Genomic DNA, 20,862 nt, shown 5'->3' on the forward strand with positions numbered 1-20,862 from the left:
ATGGATGGATGGATGGATGGATGGATGGATGGATGGATGGATGGATTCTGCTGTATTCATTCATACCCATCTACTCACTACAGACTCATGTTCGGGCTGCTTTTTAATATACTGTACCATATTATTTTACATAATTAGTGTATAGCTTACATCTTTTTGTGCATAGTTTAATGTTTGTTTAGCCTATCTTAGTGTACAGCTTAGATCCTTACTTGCTTTTTCTTTCTATACATTATATTTTTGCTATTTTGGGTGTAATTGGGACCTTGAATACATAATTTTGTTCTACCTCATGTACCACATGTGATGCAAATGACAATAAAGATACTTGAACTTGGATGGATGGATGGATGGATGGATGGATGGATGGATGGATGGATGGATGTATGGGTGGATGGATGGATGGATGGATGGATGGATGGATGGATGGATGGATGGATTTTGTCATCTAAGCCATCCTTACAGAAAAAAAAAAACACCTGGTTGGAAGTTTGTATGCACAAGTCCAGAAAATGAAAAAATAAATAAACAAGTACGGTATGTAATGGACTGGAAATGACTCACTCCTGCAGAAAAGCAGCAAAGGCTCGTTTCATCCAAGGCATGGCATGTCCTGTAGAACTCAGTGAATCTTGACCAGAGCTGGCTGCTGACAAGCACTTGATCATGGAGTCTTCTACATGTTGTTTGGCAAACTTTACAGTTCCTATAGTGGATGATTTCATCCATTTATTTTATTTTTTTATTTTTCTTATGAATGACTAGGGTTGGGCATCAAGTCACGAGAAAATTAGAACCGGGACTAACGTTCCAATTCGCTCTGAATCGTTCAAATTTTTAAATTTCGATTCCTAGTGGCAGCACGATGGCACAGTTGGTAGAGCTGACGCCTCTCAGCGAGAAGGTCGCCGGATCTAATCTCAGTTAGGCGCCCATTCTGGGTAGAATTTGCATGTTTTCTCAGTACATGAATAGGTTTTCTCTGGGTACTCTGGTTTCCTCCCACAGACCAAAAACCTGCATGTTATTAGACTGACTGGTTTAAGTTGTCCCTATGTGTGAGTGAGCGAGTGAATGGTTGTTTGTCTCAATGTCCCTGTGATGGACTTGTGACCTGTCCAGGGTGATATGGGAACAAGTGACCCCTGTGACCCGAAAAGGAAGAAGCAGGTAAAAGATAATGGATGGATGTATGGATTTCTAGCTTCAATACCCAGTCTGCCGACTGGAAGAAGAAGCCCCCGAACACCAACGAAGAAGAATCTGTAGGAAGTGTGTGTGCAGCTATGGACAATGTGTCGTGGCGATTGAAAGTGTTGTGTCACTTTACTAAATAAAAGAAATGACCAGTCGGCTCAGCGCAACATTTGCAATAAGATTATATTGTGCAAAGGTGTGCATGACCAACATGATTAAACACCTCTGGGTTCATGGTGTAGAAGTAACAGAGTGCCCCATCTTTGATGCACTGTGCCAGTCTTCCTCTGTTTCCTCTTCCTCCAGCTCCAACCCTCAGCCTAACACCGCACTAGTCAGAATCAGGTAACTAAAACAAGAAAATGTGTCTTGTACCAACACTGAGGGAGCTAACGAGTTATATCTGACCAAAAACGGTGGATCATCTCAAATGCAAATACCAAGCTAATGTTAGTTCGTGTATTTTTTCCATAGACAAATGACCTGAAATGGCTAACGTTAGCCAGGCCAGACCAGACTCTGTGTTGTGCTACTCCATTCACCATAGTGTCAAAGGGAAAGATGTCGGTGCAACAAATTGAAGAGTGCCACAGAAAGGTTACAGCATATATTGTGAAAAGGTTGCATTCCATTTCAGATGTGGAATAACCAACATTTAATTAAGCAATAACGATAGAGCTGAGCTAATTAATAGTCCACCCTAAGCTAACGTTACAGTAAGAGTGATATGTTTGTTCATATGTTTGCAAGGACATGGTGAAAACCATCACTCCCAAGTACACAACACCTACCAGGGACTACTTAGTAAATACTGGGTAAGTTAATCCTATCGAGAAGTCCAATGTAATTACAGAGCTCAGAGACGTCTGCTCTGTTTCATTCACATGCAATGGTTGAAGTAGCATCACACAGGACCGTTACCTTACCATCACAGCACACTATATAGTGGAGGGCAAAATGAAGCAAAAAACAAAAGCTGTATACAAAGCTCAGATGGGTTATGTTGTGGCAGAGGAAATCAGTGATGGTCTGTCAAAGTTTGGCATTTCTAACAAAACTGTAGCAATCACTGTAAATAATGCTGCCAAAATGGATGTAGCCATTAAGCACATGAAATTTGTGAAACTGTGCTGCGTTACCCACACACTTAATCTAGCAGCACAAGGTCTGTGCTCCCTAAACTCAGTGAGTCAGTGGGTGGCAAAGGTCCAAACCATTGTTGTGGTGAAGAGGTGCATGAAGACGAAGGTGGTTTTCCAGGAGAAGCAAGAACTTCAACATAAAAAAAACACAAAGTTCATTTAATTTAACCATTATGCTTTGCTTATGACATTAATGTTATGACTTTATGCATATTATTATTATTATTATGAGTTCTGAGTAACAGTATTGCAGCATTTGACTATTTCTACAATTATTGTTAGTCTCCTAGCATGAAAAGCATCTGCTAAATGACAAACGTAATGTTTTTGCTCCTATCAGAGCTGCCCCGATACCCACTCATTCTTGATGTGAAAACACGCTGGAAATCTCTTTACCTAATGCTGGAGAGATTCACAGAACAGTACCCTGCAATTCAAGCAGCCAGCTTTGGATCAACGGCTGAAAAAGAATATGGAAAGGGACAGAGATACACACAAACTATGAATTCAAAAAACAGTAGAAGAGAGAATAATACGCTGCATCAGTGAATTTATTGTCTCGCCTCAGACTTACAACAAAGAGCTGTCATTATAATAGACTGTGCTAATATAGGGACTGCATATGTTAGGCAATTTGTTTAAAAAAGAGAATATTTCTAAACACCGACCAATGTTTTCTGTACTCTTTCGTATGCAGGTATGCTCGGTTGACTGAGGATTTTCAGAGAGCAGAAGATTTCATCAACCTCATGAAAGTTCTCTACACGTTCACTCTTGTGTGTCTTAAGGAAAGAGCCTCATGTGAACAGATACTACTCATCCTCCAAAAGCTCGAGGCACATCTGAATGTGAAAGAGGGAGACACAGTGTTTGTATCCAAACTTAAAAAACATGTTTTGGCAAAGTAATCCAAGCACGTATGTTACTGAGGCAGGCAGCTGGAAAGAAATTGATGAAGAAAAGAAATATCTTTATTCCTGTGGCTTGATCAAACATTTTGTGTTTTGCAGAATGATAAGATCAGGAACTTTCTCCAAGTGGCCACTGGGTATGTTTACATGGACATAAGTAACCGGATCAAATGGCCGGTCGGAATAAAAGTGTGTCATGTAAACACTCCGTTCGGGTTATTTTTTGTGTATTCGGCGCGATCCGATATAATTTGTGATCAGAACGAAACGGGGGTTTACGCCGATCCGAAACCCGATCGGTGCGCAAGTAAACGCTTGATCTGTTCGTTTTTATCTGATGGTGAAAAACTGACCTGACTGCGCATGTGCGACTTTGCCATTTCCGCCTGGCTAACGCTAATAATATTAGCATGTCAGGGAAGTAAAACTGGTCGGTGAGCGACACATTTCTACTAGAAACTTTTAAAGAGCTCAAAATGATTTCTATTACCTGTAGCTCAGTCAGGGAGTGCAGCAACGTCTCCACCATCATTAAAACCTGTCGCGGGTCCATTTTGGGTGCTCAGGTTTGTTTACGTTCACCCAGAAGTAGAACTTCTTCTTCTGTGTTTTTTTAAGGAGAGTTTACCACTCTGCGCATGTCAGTACTGCTGTTCAGAACAAAGCCCGCTGCATGTAAATGCTCGTCATGAACAGATTGTGCCCATGTAAACAATACATTTGAATTATTCAAACAGAACACATTTCAATCCGGTCAAAGAATTCTGCGCATGTAAACATAGCTACAGTGTTGGAGCCGTGACCAGATCCAGAGAAAGCTGATTGAGCTGGTGAAGTGTCATTCGTGCACATGTCCTTTTCAGCTATTAGATTCTGAGATGTAAATGCTGTTATGATCTTTGTAGCCATCAGAGGAAGACTGTGGAGATGATGGGGTCACCATGCAGTCTGAGGAAAGGCCTGAGAATGAGGGAGTGGAGGATGAGGGAGTGTATGATAGATGGATGAAATTATATAGGTTATCAATCTTAATAATGATGATATCTTTAATGGATGTTTTTCCCTTTTTAGTGATAATACTGATGAACAACACGTGATTTTAGCAACCAACTCCCTGCAAACTGTCTAGAAAGACTCCGCTGGAAGAGCTGTTCACTGAAGAAGAGGCACAGAACGTAATGTCACAGCAGAGCCCCATGTCCATCAATAAACAAGTGGAGAGAGAGTTGCATATACCAGGAAATTTCACCAGCCATTATACTGTAGGACCCTGCTGCATGGTGGTGGAACAAACAAAAGACACACTTTGCTGTCAGATCTCGCTTTATCATATGTGTTCAAGTTTCTTCTACACCCAGCAAACGTGTGTTCTCCACTGCAGGAGACGCTATCTGTCCAGAACGCTCGTGCATACTGCCTGAAAAGACAGAAATTATCATTTTCCTCAAGAAGAACTGTTTTTGATTTTATACTGTACCTGCAGCTAAACTGAACTGGGTTGTATAAGTGTGTAAGTGGTTAGTTCGTTTGATTTTCTGCACCTGTTTAGCCCATCAGTGGGAGCTCGGTAACATGTTTAAGTTCCTGGTGGCAGCATCAGACACTGGATATGTGTAAATGTGTTTTCACAAGGTTTTCAAAATTAAAAGATCTCTTGTGAAAATGTACCACTGTGAAAAGAAAAGTCTTAAAAATATATATATATTCAAGTTTGATATTATTTACATATATACTGGTTGAAAGCAGACCTGTGAGAAATTCATAATAAAGTTCATAAAAAGTAAAAAGTTTATAGAACTTAGAATTCATAGGAAAGTTAAGACTATTTCAATGAGAAACAAAAAAACAAACTTTGGTTAGCTGGCTCATTTAAACAGTAAACCTTTTTGACCCTGCCTCTTAAAGGAATTGGAATAGATAATCGTTCAAATCCAAACAATGCTCAATCCTAAGGATGACAGAAACTTAGATAAAAGAAATGTAGTTCAGACATTTTAAACAGATACAAGGTCTATTCTTTAATGCAAGAAGTTTTGTTCTTTATTTTTCTATTAAAAAGTTTAAAAATTAGCTTAGTTTTCATTACCAACACAGTATTCTAATAAATACTCAAAAAGAGTATATAATGAGGATTTAAGAGTCTTTGATATGCATTGGGTTGCCAGCATATATATTTGGAGAAAGACTAGTTAATCAGCTAAACGATTATGATCAGCCAATACTGGCCACTCTTAAAATTGACAGTCACTGTGCCTGTGCAAACGTAATCAATTACCAAGCAGCTGCTACAACCAGCTCCCCATCATCCACAATTTAGTTGTTTAAGAGCGTATTTTAAGTGTTAAGGATGCAATAATAATATTGTCATGTCTGTCTGCAAAAAAGTGACATTGAGACCATATATTATGGCTTCCAGCTTATCCTGAGCCCCTGTTAGTAGCTGATTTGTTCTGAGGTTTGTGCGCACTTCGATCACTGGTGCTTCCTGGAAGCTGATTGGCTCTGGAATCTGAGCATGCACCAACCACAAGTCCCAGTTTGGTTTTATTTAGACCGTGTTTTGATTTGACTTCCACCATATCTTCCTCAGACTGTTGTACTCGGCTGAACTGTGACTTGCATTATATAATAGAGAGCTACAGAAGACACTTCTCTTGCTGAAGTTCCTGATTCCACCATTTCACCCACACTCTATCAACTTTTATCCATTGTTTATAAAACACTACTGCTGTCTGCATTGTGCTAATGGAAGAGTAAAGTGTGTTATATGATGGCTGGTGTTACTGAACAATGTTCTCTTAACATAAAAGATTTGTAATACTGTCTGTAAAATAGAAACATGTTTTGTAGGTAATGAAAACTAAATAAGCTTATTCAGCTGCAAAACAAAACAAAAAGCAAATATGTGAATTACACCAGATATTTTTCTTGGTAAGTCACATCATGTAGATAATTTGTTACTTCTTCACCCGTGCTAAACGAGCTAAATCAACATCTATCTACAACCTCACACGTGTACACAAAATGTGAGAAGGTGAAAAGGAAGCATAAATTTGTACCAAAATATTGGACTAAAAGAAGACTGCACAAACCAGGTAGCAACTTAAATACATAACTTTGGTTAGATAAGTTTACTCCACAAGCTCAGTCTGCAGGGCCTTGACAGCACTCCGTATAAGAAGTGATCACTTGTAAATTAGGTCAGAGGCGTGAATGTTTTGTTGTATACAGTATATTTAGGCAGTTTGTGGTCAGAGTTTTGAGCCATATTTACTTGTATATTAATAACTGAAAATATAAATGTTTCTAGTTTTCCCCCACAGTACTGTAACATGCCTGTTGTGTAAACCGGTGTTTCTAAATTGGCCCCAAGAGTGAGCACACACTGTTGTTTGTGTCGCCTTATCAGGTTTAGAAGACCATGACCTTTGGCAAACAAATCATGACCAGTTTTTCTTCGAGTCAAAAACGCAATAACATTGTGTTGCGTTGCAGTGGACATTCCTGATTTGTCACCAGGTGAAAAAAAAATTTAAAAAGCTTCTGGCTAGTGCTGTTACCAACACAGACAACAACTCAATTTCTCTTCTAGGCAGTCTAGCAGTGAATTTACTCACTACTGATAGATTACTATTATTTTTACTACTACTGTAAAGCTGAGCGTGGGCCTCTCCTGTGGCTCACTGTTGCTTAGAGCATAACAAAAACATTGAAATTTATCATATTTGCTAGTTTTACAGCAATAAGGAAACGGTAGATCACCTGTTCCTGTTCATATAAAATGTACATGTATATTAAGTACAGCAGACAATGAAAAAGTGTTTTGCAAGAACATGTTTGTAACTATTATTCAAGCAATATTAACAAAAAGCCTTTTGACTTGAGAAGGTGTGATGCAAACACCAATAGCGAAATTTGCAAATATTCAGTTTTGGATGAGTTCACATTTGTTGGAATTCATCTCTAAAAAAATTATGTGACGAGTTTAAAATCGTCACGGCTCAAAGAGCAACACTTTTATGACAAACCGATTGTTAACATAAATGTTAACAATCCTTAAAAAAAGAAGTGAGGTCAGTGCTTGCATATTTTACCTGGCAGAAAAAAATGATCTTTGACCTGAGAAGTCAGTGGCACGGTGGTTAGACTAATGCCATAAACCAGTAATCTGCTGTATGTGCTGTATTGCCATGGAAACATGCGTGCCATTAAGTACTGTAGATGGTAGGGTGCGCCTTTCATGCTACACCCTCTGACTCACACATATACAAAACACAAATGTCTGTCATCACAGAACCAGATTGCAAAACATCATTAGCAGTTTGCCAGACTGAGCTGGAGCCAAAGTAGCCATCACACTGATCCCAGAGCCACAGACCAGTCCATAGATGATGCTGAAATTACAAAACTAAAAACTCAATTTCTCTACCTTCTACTCTTTCTGTGCATCTGATTTTCCTAATTCATATTTCTACCTTTTCCCTCTGATCCTTCTTTAGTTGCAATAGCTCACTTTCCTGCTTTCCCTCATTCCACCTCCTCTGATCAAATTGTCTGAAATTTCACACCCTCAGCCAGCTGGCATCAAGACACAAACCTTCCTCCATCAGGGCACAGTGTCAGGCTCAAGAGGGCAAAAGAACCAAAGACACGAAGAGGATGAAGAGGGAGACGTGTGCACTTAAAGCAAGAATGAGTGAAGAAATAAGGAAAAACAGACAGGACAGAGAAAATAAGGAAAGATAGACAGGACAGAGAAAAAGAAAACAGATTAATGTTTTAAAGATTTGTAAACCACACAAGAAAAAAGAATAAATAAATAAATAAAACACCATGAAGCAAAAAGCAATAAGTGAATAGAACTGGGTGGCAGGTGCCGTTTTTTATTCCTGTTAACTTCTACCCATTTCATCCTCTTTTGTTAAGTTTCTGTGATGCATTCATTACTAATCAACAGGGAGCTAAATGCATTCATGCATCGTGTTTTCTCAGAATTATATTTAGTATGATGACCATCTTCATTAAAAAAGGCAAACATAAACAAGTCTGAGAAAAACAGATGACAAGATTTACACATCAAGAATTTATCGTTTCCACAAAAAGCTTCATCCTCAAAAGCTATTTGAAGTCATTTACTTGATAACCCTTAATGCAAACATCTAGACATGGCATTACTGAAGGAAGTCCATTTACAACAGATGCACCGAGTGCTTTTATTAAATATCCACCTCTTATGGATTTAGCTGTGAGTCTGGACTATTTTGGTAAAGTTTTGTTTTTAGAAAGTGAGAGTGTTTACAGTGTAGCCCTGGCACAATGTCCTCATAAAAAGCAAAAGCAGTCAGCATAAGAATGAGTAATCCTTACAAACTCTTGCTCAAAACAGGGTTAACCCATGTATTAACTAGAAAATATATGTTTTTGTTGTACAAAATGTTTTACACAAAATAAAAAAAGAAAATATTCTATAAAGCATTTGATGCTGCATCTGAAGCTACTGCTTTTCCACCTATGCAAATAGGAAAATGACTTATAATAAGCATTATAGAAATTATTCAGTTTTAGTTGTTTATCTTATTAAAATATACAATGAGTTATAGTAGAATGTGTTTGGAAACTGTTCAACGCATCGCAAAAACCTGGAAGAACAAAGATAAAATTTAATTTTTAGGAAGAAATGTGGCCAGAACAAAAATCTTAAATACAAATTACTTAATATATATGAAATTATTGTGAATAATTTTTCCAAGATGATATCAATACTATGTTACAGTAAACAAATAAAATGTATTGTTCAGTTGGTTTTAACATATGAAAATATTGTATTTGAATGTTCAAGGTTTGTTTTGCAAAACTCCAGTCATCACTAATATAAATGTTAAAACAGTATAACATGATGTGCATGTGAGTGAGTGAGTGAGCGAGTGAGTGAGTGAGCGAGCGAGCAGATGGACAGTCCCACATACTGATTTTTAATAAAATCATTAAAACTCAAGGATCACCTGCTTTAAAACGACTGCTTGTGATCATCATTAAACAGGTGGCGTTTCATCTACTGTGGCTCCGATGACCAGTTTGATCACATAATGTACATGATCAGGTAATTTCCAGTAGATCGGAGCAATTAAATCCACAGAAAGCTGCAATAAAATAAACAGGAACTACAGCAGGAGCACGATCATTGTAAAACTGCAAAAAGACTCACCTTTGGCTCCATGGAGATGAAACTATGGCGACCATGGCTGGACAAAGTTGATCTCTTGATAGTCCGACTGTGGAAGAAGTGATAGTGGTCTTTGAGTTCCCCAATCTGAAAAACATGCAAATAGATTTAAATTCATATAGATTTACAGTATACGTGTTAGTACTGTTGCCTTCTTTCTGCAACACCACCGTAAAGCGTTTACTTTTCAAGTATTTTCAGAGATGCTTGGTGTTTCAGAAGCTGGTCTTGCTTCAGTTTTGTTGTGCATTTATTTTATCTGGGGGAGTTTCTGTCTCTGCATCCCAACCTCACAATCTAAAGGTAGCCACTCTGTGTAGGACAGAGCAACCACTGTGGTGTTTTCAACTTTGCTATTTTATAGCTGAAGATATTTATTTCTCATAATGACCACATTACTGTGTGTAATTTTACCTCATATTGTAAATGTACAGTAAGACTTATCTTGTGCATTCATTAACATCCAAACGAACAAACATAAAAATGTGCATAGTACCAGAATAGAAAAATAGTTACCCATCTGATTAATAAATTATTGAACAACCATCACAAATTAAATACTTCAGGGGTACTTCAAATTATTTTTTAAATAATTATATTTTGTGCAAATATACACACAAGTCATATTGACTGTACATAAATATTTGTTTTTCTTAAACCTAAACTAGAAGGCAAACAAACACAATCAAAGACTTTCCATGACAGCGAGAAAATGAGAACAAACAATGATAGACAGACAGTAAGCTGCTGGATGGTGATTAGTTTTAATAATTGATTAAGACCAACCAATCCCTCAGATGATCAAGCAGTCATGGCTGCCAGGAGTCCTGTGGTGCATCACTGATCCACTGCCACAGAACCCATAAGATCAGCTTTCAACTCATATTCAAACACAAGTTGTCAACTTACACACTGATAAGTAAAGAAACAAGTCAGCTTTGCTTTTTTACTGCACAGCTTCAAACGTCTTTATCTCCCACCTTTGATCTTTGATTAAAGCACAAGAAGGGCTGGAGTTGTTATCGTAGTTATGAGCGCATGTGATCACGGACGTGTGCAGGCGCTTTTACTGGTCAACAGATGTTATCCAAATGCGACATATATTACAACTTGTGCAGGAAAACTGGTGCACTGGGAACTTGTGGAAGTTCAATAAGGCTAAATTGCACTTGTGCATTGTTGATTTAAGAGGTTTTGTTTCTCTGTTACTTTTCCACTGAATTAGTCTTTCATGTCATGTCATCTTTAGAAAACTGAACTTTTCGCTCCAATGTAAGTTATAGCTTAAAGGCTCAAAAAACTAAACTAGAGGATCAGGTTTTATTTGAATTAGTCTCATGTGTTCAAATCGAGACAATAGAAAGTCACACGCGTTTATCAATGTGAAAGTGTCAAAAGAAGTGTGCGTTGATTACAGAGTAGTTTCAACTTTTTGTAAACTCCTGTAAATACTGTCTGTAACTGTGTGACATCTGCTTAAGATGGGCCTGAGGTGTGAAACACAACAAAGCAACACAACTTTTTAAAAAGTAGTGCATTTCACAAAAACAACATTTCAGAAACTGAAGCATCAGAAAAACCAAGGCAATAATAATAAAAAAGAAAAACTTCAACAAAAAATAATAATTTGCTAACTTTTTTTTTCACGTTTTGTGCCATTTTATTTCAATATCTGCTCATTTTTCTGGTTTCTAAAATGCTCTTTACTTCTGTTGTTCTTTTTAAGTCATTAGTTCACATTGTATGAAGTGTTGCTTTTTTGTGTTAAAGCTGTTTTTTCGCACGTCTGTGTTTTCAAATAGGCATTTGTGCCATTTGCTTTTGTACACGTTTTAGCAATTTTTTGTAGCTTTTTTTGTCTTTTATTCAAACCTTTTATATTTAGCTTGAAACAGATAATGTTTCTCTTCCAAAAAAAAAAAAAAAAAAACAAGGACACACCAACCCAAACTGTACAAATAATGTCCTAAATTGTTATTGATCCAAGTGTCTCCCGTCCAGGTCTGGCTCCAGATTATGACCACTAGCTCTCAATGGCTTCCACATCCTCTCCCATCCCTTTAAAAACACCAATTTGGACAGAAACCAACGTCTGGGGCCTTGTCAGCTGATTAAACTCAATGTGGGCCAGTGTCTTAGTCTGGGAAGGGGGCTCCATGGTTAAGAGGATTACCCAGAATTCCCCAACGAGATGCTCTGGTACTCCATGCCAACTTTTTTCATCCATCCATCTATCGTTCCTTCTTTCACTCCCTTATTCTACCATCTCCCAGTGTGTGCTCATCTTTGTCCAATTTTCCTTTTCCCAACCCTGTCAAGAAGACTATATTGTCCCTGCTCTGCATCGTTTTACTCCCATCCCCCCTTCTCCCACTTTGATTCCTTTCTTTTACATAAAAAAATACTTCTCGTCTCATGTTAAAAAGTAAAATAAATAATAACTTTAAAATTTGCAAAAATTAACAACAGAAAATAGAAAACCATTTATCTTCAGTAGCTTCATTTTACTGTCAATACATAACGTGCTGCTATGATTAACAGGGTGGGGAGCTTGATGACAGAGATGTCAGAGTTCACATTAGGCAACAAGAGTGTGCTGCCATCACTCCCGTGGAAGTGACCCCCCCTAAAACCAGGAAGTGAAGCAAAACTCTTGTCTATGAGGTGTCAAAGTCCAACGAACGCTTCATATTGAAATGGAAATTAGGGCGAACCGTGGGGGTTGGGGGCGACACTCAACTACTAGGGAATTCCTATGGGCGGGGGTGGAGGGGGGGGAGTAGCATTGAAGGGGATGGGGGGGGATCCACACATTAGCTGCTGTCAAGGGGAGGGGATAAACGAGGCCATTAATGCCTGCTCTCTGGGGGGAGTATGGTGGGTGGGCAGGCTGGATAAGGTGGAAATGGAGGGGTGAGGGGGTTTAATAGCTGTTGACTAGGCTACCCCACAACAACCTGTCAGAATGCCCCCTCCCTCTCTATGTTCGGCGCTGTCTGCACACCGAACGCTGGCAAGCGCAGGCATGAACTACCCATGTCAGTTGTACTTTAGTATGTGTGTGTGTGTGGGGGGGGGGGGGGTGTCCTATGTTCAAGTGGCTCTTTTCTTTTGAGAACACATTATGTGAACTATGTCACAATAAGTCCAAACTATGGTCAATTCTTCTCTTGCTCGTGTGTCAAGTCATTTTGAAGTAAGGCCTTCGCTTTTAGCCTGAGGTGCCAAATCCTGAATACTGTAGGGGCTTGGGCGGAACGTTTACATGTCCGAAGGACTACAAACAAACAAGACACAATATAAGTAACTTTAAGGCAATATGAGCCATTTTTATTGCAATCTTCCTTGTAAAGGTTTTGTCAGATGGAAAATTAGTCAAATCACAGGAGCGTCTGTTAAGGGATAAATTTAAAATGTGAACTCAGCCCTGTTTTCTACTGTGGGAGCAAGAGTCACATTCATTCAAAGTTTCTGAATTAAATCCTTCAGTGCTAGAAGTTAATGTCCTTCTGTCCAACTCCTGTTAAATGAGCAGAAGCTGTGTCTTCAGGTGACCCACACAGCCCTGGTGAGACAACCAAACCCCAGGGGACAGCTGTGAGTGCGAGGCTGAGACTTCACGGTGTCCCAGTGTCTCAGTGGAAGCCCAGAGAGAGGCACCTGTTGTGCCATCCTGCTCCACGGTCTTTGTCCCTGCTGGGTCAGAGAGCCACGGAGGAGAAGGTCCGTGGGCTCAGGTCAGGTCTAAAGTCCAGACCGGTGAAGGACAAATGGGCCCGAATGAGAAGCAACTTTTGGCAACAAACGTGACTCACCTGTCCCATGTTCCTGTAGCCATATTTCTGCGCTATCTGTTCGGCCACCTCGGGTCCCCCGGCTATCCGGACCGCCCAGTGGTTGGTGTAAATCCGAGCTTCGCACGGCGGCGACGCAAAGCCGAGACTGAGCGCCAGGACGCAAAGCAAGCTCCTTCTCCAAGCGGCGTTGTGGACCATCTTCTTCCACTTTTAACCAGACTCCTCTTCTTCTTCTCCACCACCACCACCACCACCTCCTCCTCAGCCGACAAGGCAAACAACCAAACTTCTCCTCTCGCCAAGGAAGACGCTCATAGAAACACAATTAAACGGGCAAAAAAATAAAATAAAAACACTGAGAGGGAAGAGAAACGGGCAGAGGGGAGAAGAGGAAATACACCTTTCTTCAAACCTCTGCTTTCCACATGGGAGAGTTGGAAGTTCGTGTGCCCTCTCTGCTCCTCTCTCCCTCTTTTTTTTTTTTTTTTTCCACGGAGGACGAGGAGGAAGTGTGTGCGTGCCTGCGCGCCGTGCGTGCTCACGCACAGGTTCGTGAAGTGTGCGCGCGCGGAGCTCCTCAAAGCTGGTTTCTCTTCTTCCACCAACAACTCGGATGTCGGCCGTTCAGCTCATTGTGCTTTTATGTGGCGAAATGGCTACAGCGCCTCCCCACAAATAACTAGCTGACACTCGGGAGAGTAGAAACAACTAAAGCCGCGGGGTTTCCCTTCCGAGCTCCTCTGGGTCTTAAAAACAGCGGTTTGGATCGCGCGCTCGCAGTCCGGTGTTGTGCCGGCGGGAGGAAAAAAAGCAGGGGGCGCTTTTTTTGGCACAACACCGACGTGCCAGCCACAGCTCACACAGGGGTCAAACCACACACGTTGGGGCCACATTCAAGGGCTGCATTTAAGAAATCACGACTAAGTTAACATTCATCTTTTTTTTTCTAGTCTTTTTTCTTCTTCTTCTTTTTAGCGTTTTACTCAGAAACATGTAGTTTTGTAATTAAAACCCAAATCCTCTCTTGGGCCCTGTGCCCCCCAAACATTATCCGCAAGTGGAACATAAAATAAAATTTGAATGGTTTCTAATATTTCAACAAAAATTTAAAAAATTCAAAAATAAGGAACAAAAGGGGTACATTCTAAAATGTGTAAAGAAAGCAAAACAATGAAATGTTGCAGTGGCTTATTATGATCACCATGGTAACCACATGCCACTCCCACACTGTCAAGTTATTGAGAAGCAAACAATTAAAAAAAACAGACTGAAAGTTCAGTTTTAGAATACTACGTCCATCCATCCATTATCTTCCACTTATTCCGAAGTCCGATTGCGAGGGGAGATTAATACGTTTCAGGCAAAAATGTAATTAAAGTTTATGGAAACCTGGGTGCGTGCTTTCTGTGTTCTGGGAGGATTTGAGATCATGTCCTACTGCAGTGAGGCAAACACAAATCCCTACATTTGATGTAAAATTTATATATGTGCCATGAAATATGAGAATTTGAGTCTGCTAGCAAAAGATTTAAAAACATTATTCATTAAGCAATTTAAGAGTTAGTATGTGAAACCATTGATTGTCAGTTTAATATTGTGTGGAAAGTTTTAAAAAGTTATACTGTAATTGTGTATCTTGTTTTATTTTATTGTTTTTCACTGTTTTCACGTGTTTGACTAAAATCTTATTACTCTCCATTATTATATTTTCACAGTTTTTTATTTTTTTATTTTATTTTGTCTATTTCATGCTTCACTATCAAAAATCAAAACACACAATTTCCAACTAAGCCACAGGTTTTGTGCATTTATTTTTTTTTTTTCAGGACAAGCTACAGGATCCAAATAAAAATAGCAGAATGTGTGCTTCAGTGCTCGTGCACTGACAACTTAAATTAATATATTCACATTTGTGTTATTATGTCTACAATGCAACAAACCTCAAAGGTATTAGGAATAAATTATCTTGGTTTTGTTGCTTTTCCCACCTATTTATTGTACTAATTTACAAATTTACAGTTTTAAACAAAAAGTTCAGGTTTAAAGTCTGTACCAGTGAAGCACAAATGAGAAGCAACTTTTGGCAACAAAAGCAACTTGCGACATGTTTCTATGGGACATGGTGGAACGGTTGGTTAGTGTTGTTGCCTCATGGCAAGAGAATTTCAGCTTTGAAAGCCGCCTTTCTGTGTGGAGTTTGCATGTTGTTCACATGCACATATAGGTTTTCCATTACTCTGGTTTCCTCCCACAGACCAAAAACAAGTGTGTCAGCTTAAATGGCAATGCTAAATGGGCCCTAGGTGTACACACTCTCTCTCTCTCACACACACACACACACAGGTGTATGTATGAGTGCTTGGTTGTTCGTCTATATGTGGCCCCTGGCACATATAGACGAACTGGCAGAGGGACCCTGTCTGCCACACTGCAGCTCCCCACAACTGTGCACAGGAACAAACAGGTTACAGAAAATGAACATATGGCAATGAATAATAAGGCAGTACATATAGATAGAACGTGACAAATTACAATATGAGTTACGAACGTTTTGCACGTTTTCAGAGAGTTGCTGAAACATGTTTGTTTGTTTGTGTGTGACATGTGAGGCCGATACAAACTAGGATTTCACTACAAAATGTCCACGAGTTAACAAGTGGACAGGTTACATGTTGGATACTGCTGAACCTTCTGTTGAATACAAGCTTTGTCAACGTCTGGGGCAATATTGACATAGACATACCGATGTAAAGTTGAGTAAACTATAACCTCCACCCCGCTCACTATCCACTGCAGCTAACATAAATGCTCAGTTTGGTTCATTTTTGGACACAGTTGTTATTAAGACATCCTTTTTATGAGTGTATAAATTGAATTACGATAAAAAAGTCATCTCCTTTTTGCTTGGACGTGAGCAGGTGTTTACCACTTTCTATAGAATTAAACTTGAAGCCATTGCCGAGTGAAGCTTCAGGTGAGATGCCCCTCTCACTGCAGGTCCAGCTGAGGAAATGATGTCATTATTATAAATTGTGCCTGGTATTACCTGCAGTTGGTCCATCCATTCATTCATTCAAAGTGTTTGTTGATAGATGTGTTTATTTTGCACCAATTGTCTGTGGTTATATCTCTGTGCACTGCAAAAACTGTTCTGCATGGGACACAAGTGAAAATCAGCATAATCACACTGATTGCAGTTTCTTGCTGAATGAACTCGCGGTTACATTTCACAACTACAGGGACAAGAGTGTCTAGGGAGAAGAAGGAGCTTTAAAAAAAGCAGCTGGTTGTTTTTTATTCAGTTAAGGAGAAGGGTTTGTTTTTACAAGTTAAGGAGACTAAATTAAGCAAAATTTGGTTTTAGAATTGAGCTCCCACGTCTCAAAGCACCAGATCTTTTAGGACCTCTGTTGGGATATCCTCCTGTGTGACTGCCTCGTAGATCCCCGTGTTTTTCATCCGAGTGAACTTCGTGAACCCCAACAACATGTCGACATCTGAGCGGTCATAAGTGTCAACAAGCACACTTAGGGGCATTCCTGTGAGCATTCCTGCATCTCGGTGAAACAAGGGGAATTGTGTATTTACACCCAACAGAGTTTGAGTAAAACTCACTAAACAACTCAACAGCTTCTGTAATATGGAACACCAAAATGCTCAAAATCAAACAAATAAATAAAACATTATGAAATGAGAAAAAAAATAGGATTTTTATCCTTTTATTTCATAATTGTGGTTTTCATGATAGCTTGTTTATTTCATTTTCAGCAGAATGATTTCAGCTGTCAATCAACGTCAGTGGGTTGGACCTTCACACCCACTGGATGAGCCTTCACATCTGTCTGCTGCTAGTATCACTCAGCCCCCTGTGAATAGCAAGCGGCCATCAGGGCGCTAACGATCCATTGTTAGGCTGATGGTCCTCCTTGATCATGTGAACAGCTGGTTTTGAATGTCAACAACAAACTGGTTGATCCACTACAAGAAGGTGCTATTTATAAGACTGAGCTGAATACAGCTCCTCAGACTGAAGAAGTCTTTCTGACTCGCTGTTTTTAGTTCTTTGAATTTAACAAGATCACCACGTAAAAAACGATTATTTGCTTGCTCTAAATTATAAATTCTATCTAAATGATTAGCTCTAAATTATGTCTGTGAGTGAGCAGGTATTCAGGAAAACCAATGGATGTGAAGGATCAGCCAGTGGGCGTGCTGGTTCAACCCACTGACGTTGATTGACAGATGAAGTCATTCTTCTGAAAAGTGGAATTATGAAATAAATAAACTATCATGGAAAGCACAATTATGAAATAAAAGAATAAAAATTAAAAAAATTTGTAATAATGAGCTACATATTTCACAATGCTTTATTTATTTATTTAGTTGTGAGCATTTTGGTGTTCCATACTGTAATACATTACAATCAAAAGTCCCATTGGGAAACTGCAGACAACCAGTTATTTTTCCATGAAGGGCATGGCTAATTTGTTCATTCAGTTTAAAGCTTGATGTTCTGGAGGAATTCCTCACATGATGCTCTTGCCCCATAAAGAAGAAAAATAAATACGTGAAGTGTCTTTCTCATGCTTATTGGTTGTTGATACCTTTCTCGTTTCCTAAATTTTCCATCATGGCTTGCCTGGTCTTCTTCCATGGTGTTCTTGTCTCTGGAATGACTCTGCTCCCTTTATTTTCCTCCACTTTTATTATGTCATGTTCTTTTCCGTTCCCTCAGGTCCTTCCGCTGCCCCTCCACTCTGGTATCTGTGTGTGGGTGGGCTCAAACGGGGAAGCTGAGGTTGGCCTTTTAAATACACTTTGACTTTTGACCTCGTTGCTGCAGGCTTCTGCACTTAATCCACAGTAACACCTGCCACTCACTGAATTTCTGTTATTTGTGCTCTGCATTGGATCATTTTCCTCTTTTCTTATCCTCTGTCAGCAAGATTTCAGAGTCAGAGAGTCAGAGTTTCTTTATTGTCATTCGCACCTCATGTGGTACATGTGGTGGAGCGAAATTATGTACACGGGGTCCCAGTTACATCCGACAATAAAATATATAAGAAAAACAGTAATAACATCTAAGATATGAACTAAGAAAAACATCAACTAAATATACACTAAGCACTCATAACATAAAAACATTGAACATCAGCACAAACATGAACATGAGTCTGTGAGCAGATGTGCACGCATGAACACATCAACATTGAAACAGATCAGCAGCAACATGAAACAGATCAGCAGCAACATGAAACAGATCAGCAGCAACATGATATGGTTTTTCACAGTGATTATTCTAGTTAGAGATTCATGAGTCTAACAGCCTCAGGGTAGAAGCTGTTCCTCAGTCTAGTGGTTCTACACTTAATGCTCCTTAACCTCCTTCCTTAGGGGAGTGGGGCAAAAAGTGTGTGTGCTGGGTGGGTGGGGTCCTTCATGATGCAGGTGGCCCTCTTCCTGCATCTGGAGGTGTAGATGTCTGTGATGGTGGGGAGACTGATTCCAACAGATTTCTGTGCAGCCTTCACCACTCTCTGCAAAGCTTTTCTTTCTGCAGCTGTGCAGCCTCCATGCCACACATTGATGCTGGAGCACAGGATGCTCTCCACTGCACACCTGTAGAAGGAGGTGAGGACTGAGCTTCCCAGACCAGCTCGCCTCAGCCGCCTGAGGAAGTAGAGTCTCTGATGAGCTTTCTTGATCAGGCTGGTGGTGTTGTTGCTCCAGCTGAGGTTGTCATTCATGTGTACACCCAAGTACTTGTAGCTGGAGACCACTTCCACCGCAGATCCTCTCATGTTCAGGGGGGTGTAGATGTTTTTGTTCCTTCTGAAGTCCACAATCATCTCCTTTGTCTTCTTCACATTGATGTGAAGGTTATTCTCTTTGCACCAGCTCTCCAGGTGTTCCACCTCTTGCCTGTAGCTGGACTCATCATTGTTTGTGATGCATCCCACCACCGCTGTATCATCTGCAAACTTTACAATGTGACAGCCTGGATGGGTAGCTGCACAATCATATGTGAGCAGAGTAAACAGAAGGGGGCTCAACACACATCCCTGAGGAGAGCCAGTGCTGAGGGTTATGGTGGAGGAGGAGAGGTTGTGGATCCTCACTAACTGTGGTCTGTTTGTTAAAAAGTCTAGTACCCAGTTGCGGATGGAGGGGCTTAGTCCTAGTGTGGATAGTTTGTCCATCAGGGTTTGGGGGATCATGGTGTTGAAGGCGGATGTGAAGTCCACAAAGAGCATACGGACGTAAGAGTTTTTCTGCTCCAGGTGGTTGAGCGCAGTGTGGACCACAGAGGAGATTGCATCCTCTGTTGATCGGTTCTCACGGTATGCATACTGATGAGGGTCCTCGTTGATGTTGATGGTTGTTTTGATGTGAGTCATGACCAGTTTTTCGAAGCATTTAGCGACTATCGGGACTTTCAGGGTTATTTAAATTGATCTGGAGGTAAACGCTCTCTCTCTCTCCCTCTCTTCTAGTTTTCAGGATATACTGGCTCCATATACTATGGCTCTGATTAGTTTTTATAGTCCATCCAGCCATTATTTTTTATCAACTTCTACCTTTTTGGATCACTGGTGCCCATATCCAGAAGTGACGGTTTGAGAGGTGAGGGACACCCTGGACAGTTTGCAAGTCCACCACAGGGACACAGAGACAGCCATTCACTCTCACTCACACCTAGGAACAATTTAGAGTTACCAATCTGCCTAAATGTATGTTTTTAGTCTGTGTGGAGGAAACTGGAATACCTGGAGAAAACCCAACATGCACATGCAATCTCCACCCAGAAAAGGCCAAGACTAGGATTCGATCTGGCGATCTTCTCACAGAGAGGTGCTGCCAGTTTTTATAGTCTTTAATTAGTATTCCAATTGGATCCCAGATAACAATCAAGCAATTGCAAGAAGTGTTTTACCATTAAGGTCTAGGCTTATTAAGTCAGCATTCTTCTCTGACTTATTATCCTAAATTTGAATTGCAGTTTTATTCAACGTAAAGGTCCATGCCAATTTAATAAAAAGCTAATGTCTGCATGAATGTTTGGCATTTTGAAAAAGTATTTACCCAGAGAAGACCTTAAGAAGCAATATACAACAAAGTAAAGTCAGGTTCTCTGGACGGATTCGCCCTGAGATGACTTGTGTTGTGACTTGGCGCTATATAAATAAACTGAATTAAATCTTACAGTCCATCCAGATGTTAAGAATCCGTCCAGAGGACCTGATTTTACTTTAGATTTTTCTACCTGAATTATTGAGCATTCATCAGGATACTAAGATTATAGTTCTATACTGCCACCTGGTGGTGATTAGTAAGACTACATAATACTGTAGAAGTCGTCTGCTGAAACGGTCATTGAAATAAAAAAAATAATTAAAAGATTCTCCCTAACCTTGTCCAGATGACATTTAATTTTTTTCTGATAGTGTCCTTTAAATAGTACATCATAGTGTGTCAATAATACATCAGTAACTATTAATGATTAAATCGAACTGCTCATTCCACTTTATTGGACTTCTAAAACATCCATTACGTTTATAAAAACTATAATGTCTACTTAATACTATTTTCTA

General features: G+C 39.8%; 1 protein-coding gene across 3 annotated transcripts in view; it reads right to left on the reverse strand.

Annotated features, from left to right (window-relative positions):
- The window catches only part of pcsk5b (proprotein convertase subtilisin/kexin type 5b), a 63,120-nt gene extending 49,205 nt beyond the window's left edge, over nt 1-13,915 (reverse strand). For all 3 annotated transcript variants that reach the window (XM_037681022.1, XM_037681023.1, XM_037681021.1), the window contains exons 1-2: nt 13,289-13,915; nt 9,456-9,560 (exon numbers count right to left, since the gene is read on the reverse strand). In XM_037681022.1, the coding sequence (XP_037536950.1) occupies nt 9,456-9,560; nt 13,289-13,468 (285 nt within the window). In that variant the 5' untranslated portion in view covers nt 13,469-13,915. The remainder of the gene's footprint in view (nt 1-9,455; nt 9,561-13,288) is intronic.
- Between the last annotated feature and the right edge of the window lie 6,947 nt (nt 13,916-20,862).

Source organism: Nematolebias whitei, chromosome 8 (genome assembly GCF_014905685.2).
Source record: "Nematolebias whitei isolate Nwh7 chromosome 8, NemWhi1, whole genome shotgun sequence".
Taxonomy (NCBI): Eukaryota; Metazoa; Chordata; class Actinopteri; order Cyprinodontiformes; family Rivulidae; genus Nematolebias; species Nematolebias whitei.